Source organism: Hesperophylax consimilis, chromosome 6, assembly GCF_061612785.1.
Source record: "Hesperophylax consimilis isolate HC1 chromosome 6, BYU_Hcon_1.0, whole genome shotgun sequence".
NCBI classification, from domain to species: domain Eukaryota; kingdom Metazoa; phylum Arthropoda; class Insecta; order Trichoptera; family Limnephilidae; genus Hesperophylax; species Hesperophylax consimilis.
Window position 1 is genome coordinate 23,825,048 of NC_142841.1, and position 13,065 is coordinate 23,838,112.

Below are 13,065 nucleotides of genomic sequence, written 5' to 3' on the forward strand. Positions count from 1 at the left end.
ATTTGTAATTACTATTCACCATCGAGTGCTGAGAATTGTCTAGTGCAAATAAATCCATGGGATAACTACAAACCCCTATGGTAACTATCTCATGCATTTTATTTACAAATTTTTTTGTGATAATAGAAATTATGAATCGATTTTACATATTATTAAAAGAAATAAAAAAATAAACAATGATGTTGTACAATAAATGTATTCTTTGTGCATTAAACAAAACGCATTAAAAATTTTGAAGGGTATTACAATAATAAATTAAACACAAGGCACAATGAAATGGACACAAAATTTATTGAAAAGAAATGTATGTTGGATGTGGAATTAAATTAATATGCATTTGAATGTTAGATTCTCAAATATTGGTTATAATTTGTAGAAATATGATTTAATCATAAAAATATATACATGGTTAACATTAATATTAGTACAATTTGAAGGTTTTTTTTTTTTACTGAACTAGTAACAAAAGTAAAAAAATGTGGTAAAAAAATTTGATTTCTAAAGTAGAACTTTTCAAAGAGAACACTTTGCCGGGAGGAGATGTTGTCCGTACCTAAAAGTGTGTGAAAAATGATTGTTAGAATGATATAACCAAAATATACTACAGGATTCCATGCATCAATAATAATTATGTAGGTACTCTGCTCTATTGAGTTTTCTTAAGGAATCAAAAAAAGATATTTAAACCAAGCATTTTCAATATCTCAAATAGCTTTAAAGAATACATAACACCCTGTTTGCGTGAATTATTGAGGCAACCCATGCTGATAAACGAACAAACCCCTAAGTAGGCTTGTATTATTGAGAATAGTTCTTATACAGGGTGTCCGGGGGTAAAGTGCGCTAACTTCGGGGGGGTGATTCTATATGATAGTGCAAGTAAACAAGATAACATTTTGGGAGATTCCAAAGTTTTAAGGTAGTTTTTAGGTAAAAAAATGTTTAATAATGTATGGGAAAATAAACATTAGAATTTCGAAAAAAGTTTTTAATATTTTTACGTCTAACATCATGTTAGCGCACTTTACCCCCGGGCACACTATAAATGAGGCAATGAACAAACTGGTAAGGATTGGTAGTCATCAATGTGAAAATAAACATTAGAATTTCGAAAAAAGTTTTTAATATTTTTTACGTCTAACATCATGTTAGCGCACTTTACCCCCCGGGCACACTATAAATGAGGCAATGAACAAACTGGTAAGGATTGGTAGTCATCAATGTTTCCTAACTAAATTTAAATGACATACATAATAATATGTACTATGTACCTAAAATCATATGATGTAATTTTTTTTAAGAATGGGTATGCATATAATTGTGATGGGTATTGCCAATTTATTGTAGTATGTATTACTCGAATCTCGTGAAAACAAATGTTACATATTATGTCGGCTTGCAACTAAATCCACAATGCACTTATTTGATTGTATGCATTTATTGGATTTTCACTGCAAGCTGATGATCTACAGTGAAACTCGCATAAGAAATTCCCACTTAAGAGGATGATAATAAAGGATAAAATAATATTCATCTTAGACTTGCAGAATAGCCAATAGAAGTTGCACATTTAATTTTTTTTTTTTTTTGGTACAATATTTTACATTTCATAGTACAATCCAGTAATGTTGGCCTCACTGGGTGGCTTACCCGTGCTGAGAAAAATAGGAAATATTGATCCAAGACACTATCTAGATTGCATTTATTTTGAGTTGAATTGCGATCTTACATAAACATAGCGGCCAATAAAAATGCGCGGGGAGAAAAATGAAGATTTATTAATAGAGCGGAGACGGTTTACATATAGTTCCCGTGAGCACTTAGGCCATAGGCCCATTGTGCTATCTCCCTTTTTACCTCATTCCTTTAACAGTCACCCGGTTCGTTTTATAAAGTTCACCAGGATTGTCAGAAATGAAGATAATGTTGGTAGTTCTTATTCGAAGTATGATACAGTTAAATATGACCGAAGAAAATATGGTCCCATTAGGGCAGTTGGTAGAGCAGCGCCCAGGCAAGGCGAAGGACCTGGCTTCAAATCCCAGATGTGACCGTATCCTTTCCGTTTCAAATTTTCATTTCAAAATCACTAATATTATCTTCAATATTTAATCTCTCCTAGGTCCATTGAAGAATGAATTTGAAAAATGGCCCAATTTATCCCACTTATTTAGGTTTTCCTGCTTAAGAAGAGTTTAAAAACTTCTTAAGAGAGTTTCACTGTATTTAAAATAATTGAATAATGATAGGGTCATGCACAACAACTTACATAGTTTTGCAGGAAAGGTTTCAGCGATGCATGCAAGGGATAAGGTGGGATAGGTGAAGGTTGATGAATCAGAAGACAGTTAGTAACAACATTGAATCATCAGTAGATAGTGATTCTCTGGGGAGCAAATCTGCAGAAAGGGAAGTGGAGTTAATGACAGGGATATAAAATTTGCGCAACTGTGTTGTATAATCTTATATATTTTCAAAACTATTAAATCTCATTTTTACATTTTCTTTCGGGTAAATCACATGCTGGAAGCAATAAACTTTAAAAGCTTGCAAATTTTAAAGTACACTTTACAGTAATAGATAATATTAGTTAACGTGTTGGTCCTCCAACATAAAAGAAATATAATAAACTCTATAAGTTTTCTAGTTTCCTGTATTTTATCAACATTAAGATTAATTTGGACTCGAATATTGTGTAATCTAGTGGTAACATATTTATTAAAATTATATTAATTACAAATCCAACAACCATAGATATGACAACATACAAACACATGATAGAATATACGTAAAGTCTTACTCGCAACAACCAATTCTGTCTTTTCAATCTTAAATAACATATATAAATATTATCAATTCTATCTACGTATGTCTCTAATGTGTGGGTAACTGAATGTGATTAAATATAACTCAAGAACATAAAATAGAAGATGAAGATTTTCAATGTTAGTAAAATGGATGCAACATTTAACAGAGAATTGAGTTCTATAAAAACTAAATGCCCTATTACATTTGTTCAATATGTCATAATGTTGTGTATCGTACAGCTGTAAGAAGGAATACAGTTGTAACAGAGGTGCAATTATTAGTTTTTTAGCTGTGATCATTTTTGTAAAGCTGCTCTTAAATATGCATAATGCATAGTGTAGTAAGACATTTCTTAAATAAATTGAAGCAAGAATTATATCAGATTTATATAATTATGCGCTGTCATAAATGCCTAGACTAAAATTGAATATCTAATTTACCAAACCAGATAGTATAGTCTAGAACTAAAATCAAATATGATTGAACAAAAACGCTCATTCATCAACTTTTCTGCTGGCGCAATAACCAAACACATTTAAAATATGTTTAAAATCGTTTAGCTGCATAGTAAAAAACAATTAAAGCATTTTGTTGTTGGCCAAAGATGTAATGCAAGTAAGCTAAAAATCTTAATGCATTATTTACATCTCTCCAAAATACATTCTTAATTTCTTATACGTCATTAACTGGATCAAACAGCTTCTTGCAATTAGATAATGTGTAATTTTACCATCCATTTTCCATACAAACCAACATTTAGCAAATACCTTCTGAGCCACTTTCAACCGCTACTTTGGAATATGACAATATGGTAACTATTAACTACGAACATACTTCTTGTCTTTTAATGAACACTTCATAATCAGTTTCTTAATAAGTACTCAATGTATTATAAATATGTACTTCTATATTACAAAATAATTTATGTTACTAAATATTATTAGCAAAAAATAATATTGCACGGAAGTAAAAATGATTTTACATGATATTTTTCAATAGATTTATAAAAATTTTGAGTTAAATGTTATTAAAAAATCATTGAAATCATAATTTTGAGGCATTTTCGATGATTTTCTCACATTTTGAAAATATTTAGTAATACATACTAACGTTAAAATCCATATCTTAAATCCGCACCTTTACTATAAAGCACCAATAGTTTGTTAAAATTAGTGATATTCACATGCCTTATCGACTTTTGCAGGTTAAGTGCAGCTGCCAAATATCCTGAGCAAGGCAAGCACACAAATTTCAACAATTTCCAATTAAGTAAAGCCAATTATCAAATTAAAAAACGAAAATTGTTAGGTACGTTTGGAGTTTTTAGCGATAAAAAAAAATTGACATAAAAATATTAATTTAAAAACTAAATTGTGTACATATATTGTTGTTTACATATTATTTAAGATATCCAAGAAAAATACTATGTATAAAATGATTTGAGTTTAGAAATATAATAAATATATAATGTGTGTACCTGTACAATATAATAATAAAAGGTCTCTGTATAATTTATTGTTCCTCAGAGGAATATTTTTAAAATTTAAGAAAAAATGTCACCAGGTAATGTGTATGTACATAATAAAAATAGTGATTAAATATAAGAATATGTTTGAGAAATCATAGGCACTACAAAAAACAACTAAGAGATGAATAATTGCACATAATTATACATATAACAAAACACACCCAGCTCACATAAAATAAACACTTTAAAATCATTATACACATTCATGTAACCTGAAGCAAAAGATGCCGATAACACTAATTTCCGATTAGTGACATATTCCAAATCTACAATGTTTTTTGAAAAATATAGCAAATGACATATATACCAAACTGTCTACAATGTTTCCTTGAATGATAGAGAATGTCACATCCCAAACTATCAACAATGTTTCCTTGAAAGATAGTAAGCGACATATCCCAAGCTATCAACAATGTTTCCTTGAAAGATAGTAAGCGACATATCCCAAGCTATCAACAATGTTGCCTTGAAAGATAGTAAGCGACATATCCCAAGCTATCAACAATGTTTCCTTGAAAGATAGTAAGCGACATATCCCAAGCTATCAACAATGTTTCCTTGAAAGATAGTAAGCGACATATCCCAAGCTATCAACAATGTTGCCTTGAAAGATAGTAAGCGACATATCCCAAGCTATCAACAATGTTTCCTTGAAAGATAGTAAGCGACATATCCCAAACTATCAACAATGTTTCCTTGAAAGGTAGTAAGCGACATTTCCCAAGCTTCAACAATGTTTCTTTGGAAGACAGCAAGTGACATATCACAAACTATCAAAAATGTTACGTTGAAAGAAAGTGAGTGACATAAATACCAAATTGTCTACAATGTAAAAATATGTCAAGGTATGTATTGAACTGTTTCCTAGTAATATAGCAACAATAATCTAAAACACATTAGTTTTATTTCTACAGGGGTGGGAGTGGTTGGTTATTAGGAGTGGTTAGGTGGCGGTGCTTACATATGCTCAGGGTGGCTGCGGATGCAGTCGATCATGTCGGATGGTTTCAGCTCTCCGATGCAGATGCGGTGGATGGCGGTGAACAGAGGGAACCTAGAAATGATTAATGGTTAGACAAGGCTTATTTCAACATAATGTGCAAGAATCAACACAATTTTTTCAAAGACCCTCATCGCAAAATTGACAAGAAATGAAAAATTATTTAAACTGAAAAATGTCGAGCTAAGATAAACACATATTTGTATATGTGGACTTATTAAATTAAAAGTTCAATAAAAATCATGGAAATGGCACTAAAATAGTTTCGTTTAGCCAATTTTCTTTGATGAAACAAACATAGTTTTTCTCTTAAATAGCTAACATTAAGGACGGGTTGTTTCGGAGAATTTGAACAATTCTTCAAATTTCAAAGTTAATTTTCAAGTTCTGTGAAAGATTTTTTCAAATTCTGTTATTATTTTAGTTCTGTCAAGCAACTAGCCTATAATGATATAATAACAGAATTAGAATAGGACTTTCACAGAACCCGAAAATAAACGTTGAAATTTGATGAATTGTTCGAATTCTCCGAAACAACCCGTCCTAAGTGTTTTTGTGGGTTAACCACATCCTTTTTTACAGTCTTTTCACAGTTTGATAAGTTAAGACCCTTACAGTAATGAATGGTCAGTAACAAAATCAAAAAGATGAATTAAATAATTTATTTTTCAGAAGGTAAAAAGCTTTCCAAAAATGGGCATCCTACTTTTTGAATAGCGGTCTGATCCTTTCTAACATCAATGTTTCTAACATGACCGATGTATTCGAAGGCGGTTGCTTTTCGTAAAAAATTAAAGATATGCTATTGGTATTCCTTTCTTAATTCTGATGTTAACGGAACGAAAGCGCCTGAAGAATTTTTTCTCTCTAGGCAACTTCTAAACCAACACTTTATTTGCGCCTTTTTGTCTTGACAAAATTGCGCCAATTATGATAGAAGTGTATCGGTCTGTGAGCACTTACACACGGGCAACGGCAATCCATCACCGCGTAAATCATATTTGGCCACTTTTCAGGAGAGCCAAAAAGCTGGTGATGATTTTACCTGAATGAAAGACAATTGAGATGAGGGGTGATTCTATTTTCATTGGAAGACTATTCCCTCACATTGAACAAATCCTGTATTAATCCAACCAATGTAGGTTTATTACCGCTTGATGGATTGCCGTCAACGATAAGTTAAAATTCCGAAGAGCTTGCACGAGCATTAATTATCATAAGTATAAAAAACTTACATAAGTCGTAAATTTAACTTAGAAATGCAAAAGCTACCCTTATATGTACCCAGTACTTAGTAAGGGGCCGTTCAAGTATTATGTAAGCACTATAGGGTCTTTGTTTTGCTTATTTTTGATGACATGGGGGGGTGGGGGGGTCGAGATAGTGATTACGTCAGCACTGCTCAGCAGTAGTTATTTTTTTTTTACACATTGGCAACCCACACATTGTCTATGTTTGAAAACCGAATACATATTCGGGGATTCCCACGAATAATTAATATGTTTAGGTACTCGCTTAGAAGCGAATGGGGGAATTACCGCGCGCTACTCACTTGTCAAAATTTCTTCCATCAATCTATTGTTTCGTTTCAGTACGATTGACGATTTGACGTGTTGTAAGCAAATCAAAGCAAGTTAATATTTGTGTTACCGTTGATCCTCTTTCGCCAAAGTTGAATTGTTTATAAAACAGAATACATTAACAGAAAAATGCATATAGGTACCAATTTTTACGTAAGCATGGGTGGGGGGGGGGGGGGGGGTAAGAGCTTTTACTTACTTTTGGTGACAAGGGGGAAGAGGGGGTAAATAATTGTAATAAATCTGCTTACGTAATACTTGAACGGCCCCTAATGGATTGAGCACAGCTAAGAAAGCAAAGAAAAACATACTTATTTTCCATTCCTTTAAGTTTGAGCATGTGGTTGACTTCTTCGGCAGTGAAAGGTCCCTGTAATTTTTGACCGTTCAACATTTCAACTTCCAATTCCTTGATGGATTTTCCAGTCTTCACAAATGCCTCAGACACGCGCCTGTTGCGACCACCTTCAAGTACAAAAAAAAACATTTATAATAGTGTTAATATCAGTTTTTGCGCCCTTGAGATGATGGTACCATGAAAACGGCGCCACAGAAGTAATCTAATCATTATTGTAGTGCATATTATATTTTGAGTGCAAATTAAACATACGTGATTGATTAGTTTTTCAACCACATCAATTTCAATATTTAAGACTTTATATTTAATATTTAAGATTAATGTAAACATTGCACATATCTCAAAAAATTATGTTATATAAACCCATTCCCAAGCTTCCTAACAAATAAGCTATTTAATCAAAATGCAAAATGTGCAAAATATTTTTTATTAAATTTATAATATTATGCTCGATTATTTAAAAATTGTAAAACCACATTTTCAGAACATTTTTATCATATTTATGCACCTAATTTATATTTACTTATGTGGTTTACATAATATTATCCTAGCAGCGATATCCAGTAAACGATTACGAGGGTAGAGAATATAAGGTAGCTTTGAGGCATCAATATTTACCGTAGCAAGTGGTGATGAGATCAGCAACACCGCATGATTCGAAGAATGTGCTCAGCTTGCTTCCGGGGTAAAAGACATCCACAAACTTAATCATCTCCATCAGACCCAATCGAATAATGGCAGCTTTAGTATTGTCACCGAAGCCTAATCCGTCCACAAAGCCGGCACCGCAAGCTACAATATTCTGAAAACAATAGTGATTGCATTAAATAACATGAGTACCAATATAAACATAAAAATTTAACTCATTGGCAATCGTAGAATAAAGAATAAGACAAGAAGTGCCTTGCGAGCGTGTTTCGTGATCCAAATATTTGCCTAATCGAGGCCCAAATGTCCAATACAAAACTGTGTTTACAAAATTCAAGTGGGATGAAGATCTACTATGTCAGGCGAGTATAAATGAGATGGAGCACTGGGCTATTGGGATAAATTAACTTCAGCCGTAGTCGGCGCCATTTCTAGTTCAAGATACTACACGGCAGAAGAGATGTACTAGCACAACATAGCAAGACAAGAGGAATGGCGTTGTTGAATGAAATTTCAGTAGATGTATTTCATTTCTCTGTAAATAGCCTATTTTGTTTAATTATCTTCCCAGATGTTAGTGTCAGAATGAAAAGATTGTACTGTAATTGGATTAACAATCCTGTCCTACAAAATTAAAAAAAATAAGTTATTTCAAATTTATACTTTTAGTTTTCTTCTTTATTCTATGTTGGCAATAAAAATAAAGCTAGAATGAACAGTCAAAATACTGAATAGCATGACATTTGCAGGAAAACGATCCCAGAACTTGTTAACATTCATTAAGTATGTTGTGTTTATAAAATCATTATAGTAGCACAAGAGAGGTTGTACGCGACGGTCATCATTCTGGTATCTTCTGTCTTGTTCGTTTTCATACAAGCACGTGAGAAGGAAGTTTATTCATCGACGCCCTCTGGGACTACTATTATGAATGAAACATTAAGGACGGGTTGTTTCACAGAATTTGAACAATTCATCAAATTTTAAAGTTTATTTTCAAGTTCTGTTATTACTTCAGTTTTGTGAAGCAACTGATAAATAATTATATAATAATAGAACCTTCACATAACTTGAAAATCAACTTTGAAATTTGATAAATTGATCAAACAACCCGTCCTTACTATTTGTAGATCACATTATTTATAATAAAATATCAACCAGTTTTCTGGACAACTATACCTTTGACAAGGCAGATATTAACTGTTTTTATCTGTCATAGGGCATGGTTGTGCCGAAACCAGTTGGCCTTTATGTCACAAATAATTGAATGTCCACAAACTTAATGATTCATTTTAAAAAAAGTTATATAAATTAACAAAATATCATAAATAATTAATGAAACAAATTACGAATTATACTCGAGAAAAAAAAATATATATGAAAATGTTGAAAGAATTATAAAAAATGATTTACTCCAATACTTGGTCATACATCATTTTAAACACACGAAAATAAATTTAGTAAGACTCCCCTTCAGAAAAAACCAAGAAGAAATAAAATTAGAAGAAAATATATACAAAATTTAAACATAAATTACGAAAATATCCGACTGATTTATTTAAAAAATTGTTTTTTAAATAATACTTGTTTAAGGATTGTATTAGTACATAGATAAATACGTAATATAATAATAATATTTAATATTTGGCTGATACATATATATATATATACATGGTGTCCGGAAACTCGTAGTACAAGCCGGAAACTGGAGAATGTATACCACACGGGGAACCCAAATAAACATAAAGTTTTTTGATTTGAGCATTTTTATAAAAAAAAAAAAAACCAAAAAAATATATTTTTCGGCTATTTCAGGGTTCAAATTTTTTCATCATTATTTGTTTTACTTTTAAATTTTTAAATAGTTTTAATTAGTTGGGTACTTTGATCTTCAGTAATAATTTATAAGAATTTGATCAAAAAAAAATCAACTTCTGACTCGATTTACTCGAAAACGAAAGCTCAAATCAAAAAAAATTATACTACAAAATCGACTCCATTTTGGTAGATTCACCAGTTTCCCGCTTGTACTACGAGTTTCCGGACACCATGTATATTATTATATATATATCAGCCGTATTCGTCAAAAATCACCACAAGGGCGCTGTAGATGTACCTATTTAAAATACCACAAATAGTTAATAAATAGTTATTGCTTATGATGATATGTGTGAGACTATGTAAATTAAACGATTTAACAGTCAAAGTTTATTATAATAATTGAATAAAATTTATAATTTTATTAATGCAATAACATTATATAAGATTGACTGGATAATTTTTGAAAAGATAATAAATGATCAGTTTGTAATAAAATGAACAATTGTTCATATTATGTATGTTACCTTCAGGGCTCCGCAAATCTCAACCGCGTCTTCATCATCAACCACCACCACCCGGAAGTTGTGTGTCATCATCATGTCCCGTAGGACGGGGGCCAGGGTGGCATCCCGGCACCCGATGGTGGTCTCACAGAACTTCTCCTCGGCTACCTACAACACAAATAATGATATAGTTAATATGTCTGGCCGCCAAAGAGGCTTCTCTGTAATAAACCCGCAGAACCAAGGAGGGTGGGGAGGCCTAAACGCAGATTGCTGGACAGTATGGAGGGAACTGGAGGGAGACAGGAGAAGACCGGCAGGAGCGGGGGGGTTTTCTAGAAGCAGACAGGACGTTCCAAGGGTTCTATTAGCGATGATGTAAGTACAGACGTAGTAATTCTGCTGTGAGGAAATATACTTTCTTTATATCCTATCAAGCCCAAAAATAACTGAAGAGGTACATAATCTATTTCAAAGATATCAACTAATTTTCTGTGCTGTGAGTTAGTTAGTCTTGCGTGAAATCTGGCACAGTAAACAAAAATTTGCTTTAAATTTAAGTGTCATTTTAAAAATGATTCTAAGTATTTCAGAAAGGTATTTTTATTGTTTTTTGTTCATAATTTTAATTGTAATATCCTTTGATTTATCACAGGTCTGCGCTAGTAATATATTTAATATTTTTGAACAGAAAATTATTTTAATTGCCATTTTCAATGTTGGAACTGATTTGTCGAGAATTATTCTGAGACTTTTCACAAGCGCCAGTATTACAATAAATTATGATGTAAAATTACATAGAATTGTATTCACATTGACAACCTGTGGTGTGCATAGTTATTAAAATAAAATTAAGAAAAATAAGCAAATAAATTGCAAACTTCTGAGTCTGGTCGATTTAGGAGTACCTACTCAACACACTCACAAGGACTTATTTCAATGTTACCATTCACAAACAAATTATGTGGCAAACATGCCAATTCCTCGCCTACATAGTTAAGCAAATGAATATACCAACAATATCAAAGTTTTTAATGTAACAAATTCGATGTTTAAAATATACTTAAGGGTAAACGTAACGCATGTTATAATGAATGCGTTCATAGATGGCGTTAATTTGATTATTTTATGAAAATACACTTTTTGCAAATTATGCTTAAACAATCAAATATTACATCGAATTATTTTTTTGCTCCCATACATATGGAATATGAAGAAATAGTTTGGTCTAAAAACTCAATATTTTCAAGAAAGGCATTCAAATACAACGCTGTATCGGTGATTACATCCAATATTGTATTTGTATGCCTTTCATAAAATAATTAAATTAATGCCATCTATGAACGTATAGATTATAACGTACGTTAATGTTTACCCTCTAAAAATTTTTTAATGTCAAGATATTATTTCTGATAATTTCAGTTTATTATTATTTCTTTTATTTGATCCAATTTTAAACCACTGTAATGTAAGAAATTATTTTTTGCAACCATTTTTTATAACCCTTATGTACAAAATTGTAAGCATTTCAATATACCCAATGTAAAAATTCCATGGGTGTATAAAAAGAGTAAATAAATTATATAATATGTAACATATACTATAAATAAGCCCATTCTTATAATGCTCTATGCTTGTATCAAAATAATTGATATGTTGCCAAATCACTTACACTACCATAAAAAACAATTGCTGATCAGAAAAATAAAATGAAATGAAACAATTAGGCAAATGAAATGAAACAATTAGACAAATGAAAATGTATATTTATCTGTGTGCCTGTTTGAACAAAAACTCAAATATTTTTTCCGTTACTAATAATACATGATGTACTTTATTGTTTATACTCCGGTTCAATGAACTCGGATTTGCTTTGATTTTCAAAATTGTAACTGACTGTGGAAACGATTCAGATAAGTGATAAAATAGGTACCGGAATTATTTTATTAATTAATAATTCTGTTTTTGAAATGTGTAGGTATTTATTTTGTTTAAATTTTTGACAGATATCGTAATTTTTTAAATTTGAGGCATTTTTTTTTTCTGTAAATACGTTCAGTTTCACGAATTCTACAATTATAATATCCCACGATTTGTCTGCGCTAGTAATAAAATAATAGAACAGCTTTTGTGGTGGTACATCTTACATTGAAATGATTACTATGTACATTGTAACATATTTTATGTAATGATGTAACATATAACTACATAATTATAACAACTACCCTAATTCGTCAGTTTTTGTACGTTAATTTAGTAGTCCGCAGCGTTCCTAGAATCGAGTGTTCTTCGTGATTATTGCAAGAGCGTCAGCGGCATCCACCGATTACAATGAAATTTTACATCGAAAAGTACTGTTCTTTTACGAGAAAATTTATTAAAAAAAGGTGTTTTATTGTTTAATAGTTAATAAACAAACATTAGTAACATATGTTTCTTATTTATTTTTGGACTGCATTGTTGTTAACAGACCAATTGCCAGATCTAATGCACAGACGCATGCTGAGTCTGTTCTACAACAATTTTAATGGAGCCTACTTTAAGGAGCAAGTGCGTAAAGCTCTACAGAATGGGTCGTGTCTTCGACTCGTTTTTTTGTAAATCAGCTCGAATGTGGAACGAGCTACCGGCATTTGTTTTTCGTCCTTCATATATCCCGTGCCGCTTCAAGATCCGCATTGATAAATCCCTTCCTACAGCCCCTACCTTAATCCGCCCCACAATGCTCCCCAACCGGGTGGTAAAATAATTCCACTGTCTTTGATTGTGAAATTAATAATTTTGATTTCATTACCTCCTACTTATGTAAGTTTTATGTA

The 13,065-nt window shown here is 31.6% G+C and overlaps 1 protein-coding gene across 2 annotated transcripts in view; it reads right to left on the reverse strand.

Annotated features, from left to right (window-relative positions):
• Nucleotides 1-264: 264 nt before the first annotated feature.
• Nucleotides 265-13,065, reverse strand: part of Gpdh1 (Glycerol-3-phosphate dehydrogenase 1) — a 34,679-nt gene continuing 21,878 nt past the window's right edge. Inside the window, exons 5-9 of one of the 2 annotated variants that reach the window (XM_089632476.1) lie at nucleotides 10,268-10,414; nucleotides 7,893-8,076; nucleotides 7,228-7,381; nucleotides 5,298-5,390; nucleotides 265-553 (exon numbers count right to left, since the gene is read on the reverse strand). In XM_089632476.1, coding sequence (XP_089488602.1) covers nucleotides 514-553; nucleotides 5,298-5,390; nucleotides 7,228-7,381; nucleotides 7,893-8,076; nucleotides 10,268-10,414 — 618 coding nt within the window. In that variant the 3' untranslated portion in view covers nucleotides 265-513. Of the gene's footprint in view, nucleotides 554-2,449; nucleotides 5,391-7,227; nucleotides 7,382-7,892; nucleotides 8,077-10,267; nucleotides 10,415-13,065 lie in introns of those variants that run through there. The other variant, XM_089632477.1, reaches the window with a different exon arrangement.